The sequence below is a fragment of the Tachypleus tridentatus genome, unplaced genomic scaffold, assembly GCF_004210375.1.
Source record: "Tachypleus tridentatus isolate NWPU-2018 unplaced genomic scaffold, ASM421037v1 Hic_cluster_2, whole genome shotgun sequence".
Classification (NCBI taxonomy): Eukaryota; Metazoa; Arthropoda; class Merostomata; order Xiphosura; family Limulidae; genus Tachypleus; species Tachypleus tridentatus.
In genome coordinates this window covers 47811793-47828806 of record NW_027467782.1, presented here as the reverse complement: position 1 = coordinate 47828806, position 17014 = coordinate 47811793, and the positions used below count along the sequence as shown (strand labels likewise).

The following is a 17014-nucleotide window of genomic DNA, read 5'->3' as shown; positions in this document are numbered from 1 at the left end:
TAGTTTTGTAAAATAGTTTTGTTGTTTTTTAACAGGAAAGTAGACTCTGAATCACTGTAGTTTTGTAAAATAGTTTTGTTTTATAACAGGAACGTGGACTCTGAATCACTAGTTTTGTAAAATAGTTCTGGTGTTTTAACAGGAACGTGGAGTATGAATCACTGTAGTTTTGTAAAATAGTTTTGTTATTTTAACTTGAAAGTGAACTTTGATTCACTGTAGTTTTGTAAAATAGTTTTGTTGTTTCAAAAGAAAAGTGGACTCTGAATCACTGTAGTTTTGTAAAATAGTTTTATTGTTTTTTAACAGGAAAGTGGTCTCTGAATCACTGTAGTTTAGGTAAACAGTTTTGTTGTTTTTACAGGAAAGTGGAGTATGAATCACTGTAGTTTTGTAAAATAATTTTGTTGTTTTTACAGGAAAGTGGACTGTGAATCACACTAATTTTGTAAAATAGTTTCGTTGTTTTTTAACAGGAACGTGGACTCGGGATCACTGTAGTTTTGTAATATATTTTTGTTGTTTTTAACAGGAAAGTGGACTCGGGATCACTGTAGTTTTGTAATATATTTTTGTTGTTTTTAACAGGAAAGTGGACTCTGAATCACTGTAGTTTAGGTAAACAGTTTTGTATTTTTTACAGGAAAGTGGATTATGAATCACTGTAGTTTTGTAAAATAGTTTTGTTGTTTTTTAAAAGGAAAGTAGACTGAATCACTGTAGTTTTGTAAAATAGTTTTGTTGTTTTTTAACAGGAACGTGGACTCTGAATCACTGTAGTTTTGTCAAATAGTTTTGTTGTTTTTTAACAGGAAGGTAGACTCTGAATCACTGTAGTTTTGTCAAATAGTTTTGTTGTTTTTTGACAGGAAAGTGGACTCTGAATCACTGTAGTTTTGTCAAATAGTTTTGTGGTTTATTAACTGGAAAATGGACTCTGAATCACTAGTGTTGTTGTTGTTTAACAGGAAAGTGGACTCTGAATCACTGTTGTTTTGTAAAACAGTTTTGTTGTTTTTAACAGGAGAGTGGACCGTGAATTACTAGTTTTCTAAAATAGTTTTGTTGTTTTTTAACAGGAAAGTGGACTCTGAATCACAGTAGTTTTGTAAAATAGTTTTTTTGTTTTCACAGGAAAGTGGACTCTGAATCACTGTAGTTTTGTAAAATAGTTTTGTTGTTTTTTAACAGGAAAGTAAACTCTTAATCACTGTAATTTTGTAAAATAGTTTTGTTGTTTTTTAACAGGAAAGTGGAATCTGAATCACTGTAGTTTTGGAAAATAGTTTAGTTGTTTTAACTTGAAATTGGACTCTGAAACACTGTAGTTTTGTAAAATAGTTTTGTTGTTTTATAACAGGAACGTTGACTCTGAATCACTAGTTTTGTAAAATAGTTCTGGTGTTTTAACAGGAACGTGGAGTATGAATCACTGTAGTTTTGTAAAATAGTTTTGTTATTTTAACAGGAAAGTGGACTCTGAATCACTGTAGTTTTGTAAAATAGTTTGGTTGTTTTAACAGGAAAGTGGACTCTGAATCACTGTAGTTTTGTAAAATAGTTTGGTTGTTTTAACAGGAAAGTGGACTCTGAATCACTGTAGTTTAGGTAAACAGTTTTGTTGTTTTTACAGGAAAGTGGAGTATGAATCACTGCAGTTTTGTAAAATAGTTTTGTTGTTTTTGCAGGATAGTGGAGTATGAATCACTGTAGTTTTGTAAAATAGTTTTGTTTTTACAGGAAACTGGAGTATGAATCACTGTAGTTTTGTAAAATAGTTTTGTTGTTTCTTAACAGGAAAGTAGACTCTGAATCACTGTAGTTTTGTAAAATAGTTTTGTTTTTTAACAGGAGAGTGGACTGTGAATCACACTAGTTTTGTAAAATAGTTTCGTTGTTTTTTAACAGTAACGTGGACACTGGATCACTGTAGTTTTGTCAAATAGTTTTATTGTTTTTTAACAGGAAAGTGGACTCAGGATCACTGAAGTTTTGTAAAATAGTTTTGTGGTTTTTTAACTGGAAAATGGACTCTGAATCACTGGTGTTGTTGTTTTTTAACAGGAAAGTGGACTTTGAATCACTAGTGTTGTTGTTTTTTAACAGGAAAGTGGACTCTGAATCACTGTTGTTTTGTAAAACAGTTTTGTTGTTTTTAACAGGAGAGTGGACCCTGAATTACTAGTTTTCTAAAATAGTTTTGTTGTTTTTTGACAGGAAAGTGGACTCTGAATCACAGTAGTTTTGTAAAATAGTTTTTTTGTTTTCACAGGAAAGTGGACTCTGAATCACTGTAGTTTTGTAAAATAGTTTTGTTGTTTTTTAACAGGAAAGTAGACTCTTAATCACTGTAATTTTGTAAAATAGTTTGGTTGTTTTAACTTGAAATTGGACTCTGAAACACTGTAGTTTTGTAAAATAGTTTTGTTGTTTTATAACAGGAACGTGGACTCTGAATCACTAGTTTTGTAAAATAGTTCTGGTGTTTTAACAGGAACGTGGAGTATGAATAACTGTAGTTTTGTAAAATAGTTTTGTTATTTTAACAGGAAAGTGGACTCTGAATCACTGTAGTTTTGTAATATAGTTTGGTTGTTTTAACACGAAAGTGGACTCTGAATCACTGTAGTTTTGTAAAATAGTTTTGTTTTTTAACAGGAGAGTGGACTGTGAATCACACTAGTTTTGTAAAATAGTTTCGTTGTTTTTTAACAGTAACGTGGACACTCGATCAGTGTAGTTTTGTCAAATAGTTTTATTGTTTTTTAACAGGAAAGTGGACTCGGGATCACTGTAGTTTTGTAAAATAGTTTTGTTTTTACAGGAAACTGGAGTATGAATCACTGTAGTTTTGTAAAATAGTTTTTTTGTTTTTTAACAGGAAAGTAGACTCTGAATCACTGTAGTTTTGTAAAATAGTTTTGTTGTTTTATAACAGGAACGTGGACTCTGAATCACTGTAGTTTTGTAAAATAGTTTTGTTTTTTAACAGGAGAGTGGACTGTGAATCACACTAGTTTTGTAAAATAGTTTCGTTGTTTTTTAACAGTAACGTTGACACTGGATCACTGTAGTTTTGTCAAATAGTTTTATTGTTTTTTAACAGGAAAGTGGACTCGGGATCACTGAAGTTTTGTAAAATAGTTTTGTGGTTTTTTAACTGGAAAATGGACTCTGAATCACTAGTGTTGTTGTTTTTTAACAGGAAAGTGGACTCTGAATCACTAGTGTTGTTGTTTTTTAACAGGAAAGTGGACTCTGAATCACTGTTGTTTTTAACAGGAGAGTGGACCCTGAATTACTAGTTTTCTAAAATAGTTTTGTTGTTTTTTAACAGGAAAGTGGACTCTGAATCACAGTAGTTTTGTAAAATAGTTTTTTGTTTTCACAGGAAAGTGGACTCTGAATCACTGTAGTTTTGTAAAATAGTTTTGTTGTTTTTTAACAGGAAAGTAGACTCTTAATCACTGTAATTTTGTAAAATAGTTTGGTTGTTTTAACTTGAAATTGGACTCTGAAACACTGTAGTTTTGTAAAATAGTTTTGTTGTTTTATAACAAGAACGTGGACTCTGAATCACTAGTTTTGTAAAATAGTTCTGGTGTTTTAACAGGAACGTGGAGTATGAATAACTGTAGTTTTGTAAAATAGTTTTGTTATTTTAACAGGAAAGTGGACTCTGAATCACTGTAGTTTTGTAAAATAGTTTAGTTGTTTTAACAGGAAAGTGGACTCTGAATCACTGTAGTTTAGGTAAACAGTTTTGTTGTTTTTACAGGAAAGTGGAGTATGAATCACTGCAGTTTTGTAAAATAGTTTTGTTGTTTTTGTAGGATAGTGGATTATGAATCACTGTAGTTTTGTAAAATAGTTTTGTTGTTTTTGTAGGATAGTGGATTATGAATCACTGTAGTTTTGTAAAATAGTTTTGTTGTTTTTTAACAGGAAAGTAGACTCTGAATCACTGTAGTTTTGTAAAATAGTTTCGTTGTTTTTTAACAGTAACCTGGACACTGGATCACTGTAGTTTTGTCAAATAGTTTTATTGTTTTTTAATAGGAAAGTGGACTCGAGATCACTGAAGTTTTGTAAAATAGTTTTGTGGTTTTTTAACTGGAAAATGAACTCTGAATCACTAGTGTTGTTGTTTTTTTACAGGAAAGTGGACTCTGAATCATTGTAGTTTTGTAAAATAGTTTTGTTGTTTTTTAAGAGGAAAGTAGACTCTGAATCCCTGTAGTTTTGTAAAATAGTTTTGTTTTTTTAAGAGGAAAGTGGACTCTGAATCACTGTAGTTTAGGTAAACAGTTTTGTTGTTTTTACAGGAAAGTGGAGTTGAATCACTTTAGTTTTGTAAAATGGTTTTGTAGTTTTATAACAGGAACGTGGATTCTGAATCACTGTAGTTTTGTAAAATAGTTTTGTTGTTTTTTAACAGGAGAGTGGACTCTGAATCACTAGTTTTCTAAAATAGTTTTGTTGTTTTTAACAGGAACGTGGATTCTGAATGACTGTAGTTTTATAAAATAGTTTTGTTGTTTTTAACAGGAGAGTGGACTCTGAATCACTAGTTTTCTAAAATAGTTTTGTTGTTTTTAACAGGAAAGTGGACTCTGAATCACTGTAGTTTTGTAAAATAGTTTTGTTGTTTTAACAGGAAAGTGGGCTCTGAATCACTGTAGATTTGTAAAATAGTTTTGTTATTTTTTAACAGGAGAGTTGACGTTGAATCACTAGTTTTGTAAAATAGTTTTGCTGTTTTAACAGGAAATTGGAGTATGAATTATTGTAGTTTTTTAAAATAGTTTTGTTGTTTTTTAACAGGAAAGTGGACTTTGAATCACTAGTTTTGTAAAATAGTTTTGCTGTTTTAACAGGAAAGTGGAGTATGAATCACTGTAGTGTTGTAAAATAGTTTTGTAGTTTTATAACAGGAACGTGGATTCTGAATCACTGTAGTTTTGTAAAATAGTTTTGTTGTTTTTTAACAGGAGAGTGGACTCTGAATCACTAGTTTTCTAAAATAGTTTTGTTGTTTTTAACAGGAAAGTGGACTCTGAATCACTGTAGTTTTGTAAAATAGTTTTGTTGTTTTAACAGGAAAGTGGACTCTGAATCACTGTAGTTTTGTAAAATAGTTTTGTTGTTTTAACAGGAAAGTGGACTCTGAATCACTGTAGATTTGTAAAATAGTTTTGTTATTTTTTAACAGGAGAGTGGACTTTGAATCACTAGTTTTGTAAAATAGTTTTGCTGTTTTAACAGGAAAGTGGAGTATGAATCACTGTAGTGTTGAAAAATAGTTTTGTTGTTTTTTAACAGGAAAGTGGTATCTGAATCACTGTAGTTTTGTAAAATAGTTTTGTTGGTATATAACAGGAACGTGGACTCTGAATCACTAGTTTTGTAAAATAGTTCTGGTGTTTTAACAGGAACGTGGAGTATGAATCACTGTAGTTTTGTAAAATAGTTTTGCTGTCTTAACAGGAAAGTGGAGTATGAATCACTGTAGTTTTGTAAAATAGTTTTGTTGTTTTATAACAGGAACGTGGACTCTGAATCACTAGTTTTGTAAAATAGTTCTGGTGTTTTAACAGGAACGTGGACTCTGAATCACTGTAGTTTAGGTAAACAGTTTTGTTGTTTTTACAGGAAAGTGGAGTATGAATCACTGCAGTTTTGTAAAATAATTTTGTTGTTTTTGCAGGATAGTGGATTATGAATCACTGTAGTTTTGTAAAATAGTTTTGCTGTCTTAACAGGAAAGTGGAGTATGAATCACTGTAGTTTTGTAAAATAGTTTTGTTTTTACAGGAAACTGGAGTATGAATCACTGTAGTTTTGTAAAATAGTTTTGTTGTTTTTTAACAGGAAAGTAGACTCTGAATCACTGTAGTTTTGTAAAATAGTTTAGTTGTTTTAACTTGAAATTGGACTCTGAATCACGAGTTTTGTAAAATAGTTTCGTTGTTTTTTAACAGTAACCTGGACACTGGATCACTGTAGTTTTGTCAAATAGTTTTATTGTTTTTTAATAGGAAAGTGGACTCGAGATCACTGAAGTTTTGTAAAATAGTTTTGTGGTTTTTTAACTGGAAAATGAACTCTGAATCACTAGTGTTGTTGTTTTTTTACAGGAAAGTGGACTCTGAATCACAGTAGTTTTGTAAAATAGTTTTTTGTTTTCACAGGAAAGTGGACTCTGGATCACTGTAGTTTTGTAAAATAGTTTTATTGTTTTTTAACAGGAAAGTGGTCTCTGAATCACTGTAGTTTAGGTAAACAGTTTTGTTGTTTTTACAGGAAAGTGGAGTATGAATCACTGTAGTTTTGTAAAATAATTTTGTTGTTTTTACAGGAAAGTGGACTGTGAATCACACTAATTTTGTAAAATAGTTTCGTTGTTTTTTAACAGGAACGTGGACTCGGGATCACTGTAGTTTTGTAATATATTTTTGTTGTTTTTAACAGGAAAGTGGACTCTGAATCACTGTAGTTTAGGTAAACAGTTTTGTATTTTTTACAGGAAAGTGGATTATGAATCACTGTAGTTTTGTAAAATAGTTTTGTTGTTTTTTAAAAGGAAAGTAGACTGAATCACTGTAGTTTTGTAAAATAGTTTTGTTGTTTTTTAACAGGAACGTGGACTCTGAATCACTGTAGTTTTGTAAAATAGTTTTGTTGTTTTTTAACAGGAACGTGGACTCTGAATCACTGTAGTTTTGTCAAATAGTTTTGTTGTTTTTTAACAGGAAGGTAGACTCTGAATCACTGTAGTTTTGTCAAATAGTTTTGTTGTTTTTTGACAGGAAAGTGGACTCTGAATCACTGTAGTTTTGTCAAATAGTTTTTTTGTTTTTTGACAGGAAAGTGGACTCTGAATCACTGTAGTTTTGTCAAATAGTTTTTTTGTTTTTTGACAGGAAAGTGGACTCTGAATCACTGTAATTTAGTTGAAAGCTTCGTCTGTAAGCGTCCTTATGGAAATCCTCCAACTTCAATTCCAACCATTAATCCTCCTATTGTTGAAGGCAATTGTCCAAACGGCTGGACATCAATCAGTAAGATGTTTTATTCTGTGTCCGTGAAGAAGTCAATATTTTACCTTATACAGAGACCGAGTTCTGATATTTATTGAAAACGGTTTAAAATGTATATAATCACACCAACACAGACGTAATATACGTGTTTATTTTACTGGCGTAATGCATTTCTTTTCCAAATAACATTTGTTTTTGAGGAATTGTTTTTTTTTATTTTTTTTTTTAAATTTCAGAAGTAATTTTCAAGACATGGTGTCAATCCAGAAATACTTTTGAGTTTCTGTTCACTTGTATCATTCTTTCTTTACTGTATTTACTTAAGCTCGTGTTCACGTTATCTGTTTCAGAGCAAAGCAGCAAATGTTTCAAGTTTTTTGGTAAGCAGGACCAAGACAAACTTCCTTGGACAGATGCTCGCAGTGCTTGTAGAAAAATGACCACTAATGGCGATTTGGCGACCATTGGAAATAAAGAGGAGCAACGTAAGTTATTTGACGTAATTATTAACAGACAGACAGACACCCATTAAAACCTTCTGATCACATAATGTTTAACATGTACGTTTTCATGTTTTATTCATGTCGTATATTAATTTCATTTTTTATGTTTTACCTAGTATCAGAGCTTCTGTTAGGGAAATAACAATAGTACAACACGTCTGATGGAAGGCTGGAACATCTTTCCTATTATACTTGTGTAAATATTGTAACCTTTCAGCCTTGGGGGAGTTATAAAATGATGGCCAATCCTACTGTTCTTCCTGATATTTGTGTATTAAAATATTACAATGATATTCTGTGTAATCTACTGAGCACCACTGTTAATTAATAAAGCGCTAGTACTAATAAATTATAAACAGTTTATAATTTCAGCTTTTAAAATCTGATGTCAATTGTTTTTCCAAATGTTTATTGTTTAAACAGTTAGATGTTTAATTGTATTTCCCTACAGTTCTTCGGAGTAGATTAAACAAACCTCTATAATTTAAGTGTAACCTGAAATTCTCTATAAACATTCAAATAAATCTTTATGGCCATCTGTGAAAAAATGAACAAATATTACATGTTTCTCACTAGATGCCACTACTATCGCTGAATTAAAGTTAACGTTTGTTATAGTTCTGCTGACCAGCATGTTACTGTACAATCCGTTTAACGTGTGGACCGGACTCAGCAAGTTGACCTCAGCTGGTATTACTTCGAGAATTTTCGGCTGGGTGGACAACACACGTGTTTCCTTTGTTAACTGGGCGCCTGGTAGTCCGAGCTATTACTGGGTGAGAGATTTCTTTAACAGTCTGCCTTGATTTTGTTTGTTTGGGGAAGAGAGGGGAAGGGAATGTTTTTATTGATTTTGTTTGTTTGGGGAAGAGAGGGGAGGGAATGTTTTATTGATTTTGTTTGTTTGGGGAAGAGAGGAGGGGAATGTTTTATTGATTTTGTTTGTTTGGGGAAGAGAGGGGAGGAATGTTTTATTGATTTTGTTTGTTTGGGGAAGAGAGGAGGGGAATGTTTTATTGATTTTGTTTGTTTGGGGAGAGAGGGGAGGAATGTTTTATTGATTTTGTTTGTTTGGGGAAGAGAGGAGGGAATGTTTTATTGATTTTGTTTGTTTGGGGAAGAGAGAGGAGGGAATGTTTTATTGATTTTGTTTGTTTGGGGAAGAGAGGGAGGGAATGTTTTATTGATTTTGTTTGTTTGGGGAAGAGAGGGAGGGAATGTTTTATTGATTTTGTTTGTTTGGGGAAGAGGGGAGGAATGTTTTATTGATTTTGTTTGTTTGGGGAAGAGAGGGGAGGGAATGTTTTATTGTTTTGTTTGTTTGGGGAAGAGAGGGGAGGGAATGTTTTATTGTTTTTGTTTGTTTGGGGAAGAGAGGGAGGAATGTTTTATTGTTTTTTGTTTGTTTGGGGAAGAGAGGGAGGGAATGTTTTATTGTTTTGTTTGTTTGGGGAAGAGAGGAGGGAATGTTTTTATTGTTGAAAGTAAAGTCGAATATTCTAGAAAACTGCTCGGTTTTTTTTTGTTATAAAAGTGTTTCAGTATATTATTAATTTATTTTGAAAACATCATTACTTATACGAACACTAATAGAGTAGCTGTATGATCCACCGAAAGATGGCGTATACGTATCTTCGAGATACAAGCGATTCTACACACTCGCTGATTGGTATTTCCTGTTTAAAAGTTTGTTCATCTCTAACATCGTCCCATCCATACCTACACTCTAGAGCGCTGCTGTGGGAGTTTGGAATTTTTACCATCATGAGAAAACGGCACTTCCCTTCAAATTTTCTAATTTTTTACAATCGCAAGTTTCAGATAAATAATTAAATATTCAGACATTGGTTAATATTGTAAAAATAGGCCTAAGAATGTAAGAGTTGGTATCGGTGAAAATACGAATAGAACTGCAAGAGTTGTTTAAGAAAATAAACATTAAAACATCTGTACGTTCTACATCTCTTAACTATTTAAATACACACAACCAGTTAACCAATCAAGAAACAGTTTAGGTAGAGTCGGTAAACCAATCACAAAACAGTTTAGGTAGAGCCGGTAAACCAATCAAGAAACAGTTTACCCAAGACAACCAAATATTAACAAAATAATATACAACAAAAAGAACTGAAGATATGCTGGTTTTAATGAATTTTTAACATGTATATCTGACATTTATATAAGGAAAAATTAGGCTTTGAATATTAACTAGAGAAACTTAATTGTTAGTGTATATACTAGTGTTTATAATATAGTGTATATTACTTTTCAGAAACGATGTGTTACAATGATAGCAGCAGCTGTAAAAGCTGGTAAATGGATCGACAGTTCTTGTTCTGAGAACCAAGGTTATGTTTGTCAACAGTATAAAGGTGAGAACCAGTGTCCAGTGTTTGTTCTGAGAACCAAGGTTATGTTTGTCAACAGTGTAAAGGGGAGAACCAATGTCCAGTGTTTGTTCTGTGAACCAAGGTTATGTTTGTCCACTGTGTAAACGGGAGAACCAGTGTCCAGTGTTTGTTCTGTGAACCAAGGTTATGTTTGTCAACAGTGTACAGGTGAGAACCAGTGTCCAGTGTTTGTTCTGTGAACCAAGGTTATGTTTGTCAACAGTGTAAAGGTGAGAACCAGTGTTTGTTCTGTGAACCAAGGTTATGTTTGTCAACAGTGTACAGGTGAGAACCAGTGTCCACTGTTTGTTCTGTGAACCAAGGTTATGTTTGTCAGCAGTGTAAAGGTGAGAACCAGTGTTTGTTCTGTGAACCAAGGTTATGTTTGTCAACAGTGTAAAGGTGAGAACCAGTGTTTGTTCTGTGAACCAAGGTTATGTTTGTCAACAGTGTAAAGGTGAGAACCAGTGTCCAGTGTTTGGACTTCTATATTTCGTTGAGTTTTACACAGGGACTCACAGAATCTTAAAAACTGTTCTTATGAAGAGATGGTTGAATATTTCCGAATGTAAGATATAAATAAAATCTGACCAATCTGACTAGATTGTCACTCAGACTTTTCTCTGATCAGACGTGAACCTTCCAGAGCAGAAGGTGAATGAATATTGCAAGGGCTCACTATCGAACTACGTGTCCTATGGCCAAGGTTGTTACCGAGTGTACAATGGTACGAATACATGGAGAGACGCTGAACATGAGTGTCAAAAGGAAAGAGGCCACCTGGCGTCAGTAATGAGTCCCTACGAGCAAGCCTTTCTACACTTGTTTCTGAAGAAAACCTCTAGTAACGCATGGATTGGCTTTGTATCCAAAACAGTAAGTTTCGAACTATAATACCACTGTCCCTCTATAACTCTCATTTTTAACGCATAAAACCTGTGATGTTTAAATACTTTTGATTATTTGTATGACTAGTAACTTATGTTATCAGTTGACTCTCTGAGGAATATGAATTTTAAATAATAATATAAATAATTAGAGCAACAAGGGATTGTTATAATGTAATACCACAGGATGAAAATCGTTTGATGTAATGTAATACCACAGGATGTAATGTAATACAACAGGATGAAAATCATTTGATGTAATGTAATACAACAGGATGAAAATCATTTGATGTAATGTAATACAACAGGATGAAAATCATTTGATGTAATGTAATACAACAGGATGAAAATCATTTGATGTAATGTAATACAACAGGATGAAAATCGTTTGATGTAACGTAATACAACAGGATGTAATGTAATACAACAGGATGAAAATCGTTTGATGTAACGTAATACAACAGGATGTAATGTAATACAACAGGATGAAAATCGTTTGATGTAATGTAATACAACAGGATGTAATGTAATACAACAGGATGTAAATCGTTTGATATAATGTAATACCACAGGATGAAAATCGTTTGATGTAATGTAATACCACAGGATGAAAATCATTTAATATAATGTAATACCATAGGATGAAAATCGATTCCGTTGGACCGACCAATGGCCGGTGTATTTTACCAACTGGGGCCAAGGTCAGCCAGAGACATCAAGTTCCCAGTTGATGTGTGTATTGTTTCTTGAGAACGGATTTTGGAATGTAACGACTTGTGAGGAGAAGTTGCCATTTGTTTGTAAAGTTAACACAGGTAAGAAAGATTGTTTGTAAAGTTAACACAGGTAAGAAAGATTGTTTGTAAAGTTAACACAGGTAAGAAAGATTGTTTGTAAAGTTAACACAGGTAAGAGGGATTGTTTGTAAAGTGAACACAGGTAAGAAAGATTGTTTGTAAAGTTAACACAGGTAAGAAAGATTGTTTGTAAAGTTAACACAGGTAAGAAAGATTGTTTGTGAAGTTAACACAGGTAAGAAAGATTGTTTGTAAAGTTAACACAGGTAAGAAAGATTGTTTGTAAAGTGAACACAGGTAAGAGGGATTGTTTGTGAAGTGAACACAGGTAAGAGGGATTGTTTGTGAAGTGAACACAGGTAAGAGGGATTGTTTGTGAAGTGAACACAGGTAAGAGGGATTGTTTGTAAAGTGAACACAGGTAAGAGGGATTGTTTGTAAAGTGAACACAGGTAAGAGGGATTGTTTGTAAAGTGAACACAGGTAAGAGGGATTGTTTGTAAAGTGAACACAGGTAAGAGGGATTGTTTGTAAAGTGAACACAGGTAAGATAGATTGTTTGTAAAGTGAACACAGGTAAGATAGATTGTTTGTAAAGTGAACACAGGTAAGATAGATTGTTTGTAAAGTGAACACAGGTAAGATAGATTGTTTGTAAAGTGAACACAGGTAAGAGGGATTGTTTGTAAAGTGAACACAGGTAAGAGGGATTGTTTGTAAAGTGAACACAGGTAAGATGGATTGTTTGTAAAGTTAACACAGGTAAGATGGATTGTTTGTAAAGTTAACACAAGTAAAAGTTTATTTCTGCAAGTTATGTAATTGTGTTACAATTTGACCAAACTTATTTACGTTTACAGTTTGTAAGGAACTGGTGTACACACTGTTTTAATACATTATGTATTATTTTCCTACAGCAAAGTCATAACGGGCTATCTGCTGTGTCCATCGAGGGGAATCGAACCCCTGTATTTAACGTTGTAAATCCAGAAACAGGTTTTAATGTAACAGCAGTCTGAATAGCAGTTGTTATTTAAATACATATTGTGAATATAATATATAATATAATTATATATTTTATATATAATTTCGGGAGTGGAAACACCCGAGCTCCACGTGCACCAACGCTATCAGATATTGAGCAGAAATAAATTCAATTATTTAGAGTTATATTACTGATCTGAACAGATTAAATAATCATTTGGTTGAATAAATGTGTGTGGCACTTAGGTTGGGGACGTTATATTAAAACTGTTTTGAATATTAGTGTTATAGTCCATATCGCTATGTCCCGTCATATTCTACCTGACAGCAGCGCATCTTGAAAATGATCCATTGCGAAGCCATACGACTCTTTCGTGCATACTTCCCATAATCCATCTGAAGTACAAGGTGATAATTCTTCAGTGCTCATTTGAATGTCCAATGTATATCTGTAACGAACAGCATGAGTATCCATTTCATTTTCCATCTGCTTGAGTTATGTGATCGTTCAAACGATGTCACAGATACAACTTCTGCATTTATGTCGCTTTGTCAGATGGAGGTAGTTCTTAGTTGTACTGTGTTCTGCTACTTGGGGCATGAGAACAACTTTTATCTTTCACGTGATGCTATCATTTGTTGTAAGAGTTGTTGTAGATATCTTTAGGAATAATCCAGGTGCCCCAAATTAATTCATATTGTTTGTTTTCCCAGTGCTACTAAGTATAAAGAATATACCTTTGCTTGAAGTTCTAAATCTCCATTCTGGACATATTTTTATGATCCCATCATGGGAATATTTTGTGCCAGAAATGGTAGTTAGAAAACCGACTGATTTTCTGTGGCATCACCATATCAATACGTTAAAATGTAGTTCTGATACAATCTGTTCTACCGCAATTTTATATCGGGTGTGGTTATTATGTGACTCGCTTATTTGCATATTCGAAGTTGTTTTAATGTAATGTTGAAAAGTTTCACTTCTTACCCGCCACAACGGTAGATATAATTAATACATTACAGTTTCGTTTCTTTCAAGCGTCGCTTTTCTAACCCCTGCTGCCATCTGGAGGTAAGTGCTGTAAATCATAGCCTTGTAGCTTCACAATTAGTTTTTTAAACCAAATTTTCATCCACTAAATATGTTTTTCAAAAGAGAAATTATTTTACTTACTTATTAAAACCTTAATATAGTACATTATAAACACACAAACAATCTTATTGGTGCTCACTTTCCTTTCAAACCGGTTTCCAGACAAGATTTTGTTCATATCGTTTCATTCCTAATAGTTCCAATTTTTCCAGATGACCCGCCGATCGTCCTTGAGCCGATGGAGGTAAAATGTCCGAACAACTTTACTGAATGGCTGGACGTAGAAGGACACTACTGTTATTATATAGACAATAAATACATGAAACAGTGGGGCGAAGCCTCAAGAACATGTCTTGTTCAAAGTGAGTCACAGATGTCGCTTTAAACCGCAGTTTAAATATCAATATTCAATTGTTCCAGTTTTTTAAGAGAAAATATTGTGGTGGTTCTATAGTGCTACATTTGTTCTTTATTATGTAACAATATTATACTTTATCCGTGTAACAAAGAACGTTATGCTTGTGTAACAATATTGTACATTACCCACGTAACAAAGAACGTTATGCTTGTGTAACAATATTGTACATTACCCACGTAACAAAGAACGTTATGCTTGTGTAACAATATTGTACATTACCCACGCAACAAACAACGTTATGCTTGTGTAACAATATTGTACATTACCCACGTAACAAACAACGTTATGCTTGTGTAACAATATTGTACATTACCCACGTAACAAAGAACGTTGTGCTTGTGTAACAATATTGTACATTACCCACGTAACAAAGAACGTTATGCTTGTGTAACAATATTGTACATTATCCACGTAACAAACAACGTTATGCTTGTGTAACAATATTGTACATTATCCACGCAACAAACAACGTTATGCCTGTATGACAATATTGTACATTATCCACGTAACAAACAACGTTATGCTTGTGTAACAATATTGTACATTACCCACGCAACAAACAACGTTATGCTTGTGTAACAATATTGTACATTACCCACGCAACAAACAACGTTATGCTTGTGTAACAATATTGTACATTACCCACGCAACAAACAACGTTATGCTTGTGTAACAATATTGTACATTATCCACGCAACAAACAACGTTATGCTTGTGTAACAATATTGTACATTACCCACGCAACAAAGAACGTTATGCTTGTGTGACAATATTGTACATTATCCACGTAACAAAGAACGTTATGCTTGTGTGACAATATTGTGCATTATCCACGTAACAAACAACGTTATGCTTGTGTGACAATATTGTACGTTATCCACGTAACAAACAACGTTATGCTTGTGTGACAATATTGTACGTTATCCACGTAACAAACAACGTTATGCCTGTGTGATAATATTGTGCGTTATCCACGTAACAAACAACGTTATGCCTGTGTGATAATATTGTGTATTATTTACGCAACAAACAACGTTATGCTTGTGTGACAATATTGTACGTTATCCACGTAACAAACAACGTTATGCCTGTGTGATAATATTGTGCATTATTCACGCAACAAACAACGTTATGCTTGTGTGACAATATTGTGCATTATCCACGTAACAAAGAACGTTATGCTTGTGTGACAATATTGTGCATTATCCACGTAACAAAGAACGTTATGCTTGTGTGACAATATTGTGCATTATCCACGTAACAAACAACGTTATGCTTGTGTAACAATATTGTTCATTATCCACGTAACAAACAACGTTATGCTTGTGTGACAATATTGTACATTATCCACGTAACAAACAACGTTATGCTTGTGTGACAATATTGTACGTTATCCACGTAACAAACAACGTTATGCTTGTGTGACAATATTGTACGTTATCCACGTAACAAACAACGTTATGCTTGTGTGACAATATTGTACGTTATCCACGTAACAAACAACGTTATGCTTGTGTGACAATATTGTACGTTATCCACGTAACAAACAACGTTATGCTTGTGTGACAATATTGTACGTTATCCACGTAACAAACAACGTTATGCCTGTGTGATAATATTGTACATTATCCACGTAACAAACAACGTTATGCTTGTGTAACAATATTGTGCATTATCCACATAACAAACAATATAATACTTTATATCTGTTTTCCTTAGATTCCACACTTGTAAGTTTTCATTCAGAACATGAACTAAAGATTATTCAACCTTATTTATCTTCAACAAAAATGGACCTGTGGACTGGTCTTGTTCAAGGATCCCAAGGTGAGTGTGGAATAGGTAGTAATGACTGGAAAATAACAATAGCTGTAGATAAAGTAGTAATGGTTGTAACACGATAAGACTTATATAAAGGATAATTGTCTGAACGTGATGATATGAAGGTAGTAACGATGGGAGTAGTGTTACCGTGAACGTAGTAACGGTGTGAATAGAGTTACCGTGAACGTAGTAACGGTGTGAATAGAGTTACCGTGAACGTCGTAGCGGTGTGAATAGAGTTGCCGTGAACGTCGTAGCGGTGTGAATAGAGTTGCCGTGAACGTCGTAGCGGTGTGAATAGAGTTGCCGTGAACGTCGTAGCGGTGTGAATAGAGTTGCCGTGAACGTCGTAGCGGTGTGAATAGAGTTGCCGTGAACGTCGTAGCGGTGTGAATAGAGTTGCCGTGAACGTAGTAACGGTGTGAATAGACTTACCGTGAATGTAGTAACGCCTATTTTCACGTTTCATTTATCAATCGCTTGGTCTGCAGGGATTTTGTGTCTCTGTTACTGAACAAAAAATATAGAAATATTTAATAACTTACACTTCACTTGTTACAACAGTGATTTATTTTTCTGGTTTCTAGGTGGCTTTCGATGGATGGATTATAGTCCTGTGGATTATACCAACTGGGGTGAGGGGGAACCGAAAGCTCTTGCTACTGACCACTGTGTTCTGCTGCGAACACAGGACATGACCTGGCAGACATCGAAGTGTACAAACAACCATGGTCATATATGTATGGTGAAGAAAGGTCAGTGTTTTCCGTTTCACTTGAAGCGCATTGCTATTACATATTTACATAAGACAGTTGACATATGAAGTCAGAATTTGTTCCACAGTGTTTGAATACGAATTCATTTATAATTTCTAACTCTTCCACTGTCTACAGTCACGTCATTCTTGTGTCACTGTTATTGCTGCGAGATCGAATAGATTGATTTGGATAACGTTATTGAACTGACAGATAACTGAAGTGCAAAGTTTCATATCATGAAATCTTTGTTTTTCACAAAGCTATTCAAGGTTTATCTAAGTATGGTCGTCTAAACGTTTAAAATGATAGATGTATTGGTG

At 33.6% G+C, this 17014-nt stretch overlaps 1 protein-coding gene across 2 annotated transcripts in view; it reads left to right on the top strand.

The window, feature by feature from the left end:
• LOC143242738 (macrophage mannose receptor 1-like) overlaps positions 1-17014 on the top strand; it is a 66726-nt gene that overhangs the window by 41594 nt on the left and 8118 nt on the right. Inside the window, exons 20-28 of one of the 2 annotated variants that reach the window (XM_076486213.1) lie at positions 6924-7061; positions 7391-7525; positions 8162-8319; positions 9816-9915; positions 10565-10809; positions 11461-11635; positions 13907-14056; positions 15832-15939; positions 16524-16691. In XM_076486213.1, coding sequence (XP_076342328.1) covers positions 6924-7061; positions 7391-7525; positions 8162-8319; positions 9816-9915; positions 10565-10809; positions 11461-11635; positions 13907-14056; positions 15832-15939; positions 16524-16691 — 1377 coding nt within the window. The remainder of the gene's footprint in view (positions 1-6923; positions 7062-7390; positions 7526-8161; positions 8320-9815; positions 9916-10564; positions 10810-11460; positions 11636-13906; positions 14057-15831; positions 15940-16523; positions 16692-17014) is intronic. The other variant, XM_076486214.1, reaches the window with a different exon arrangement.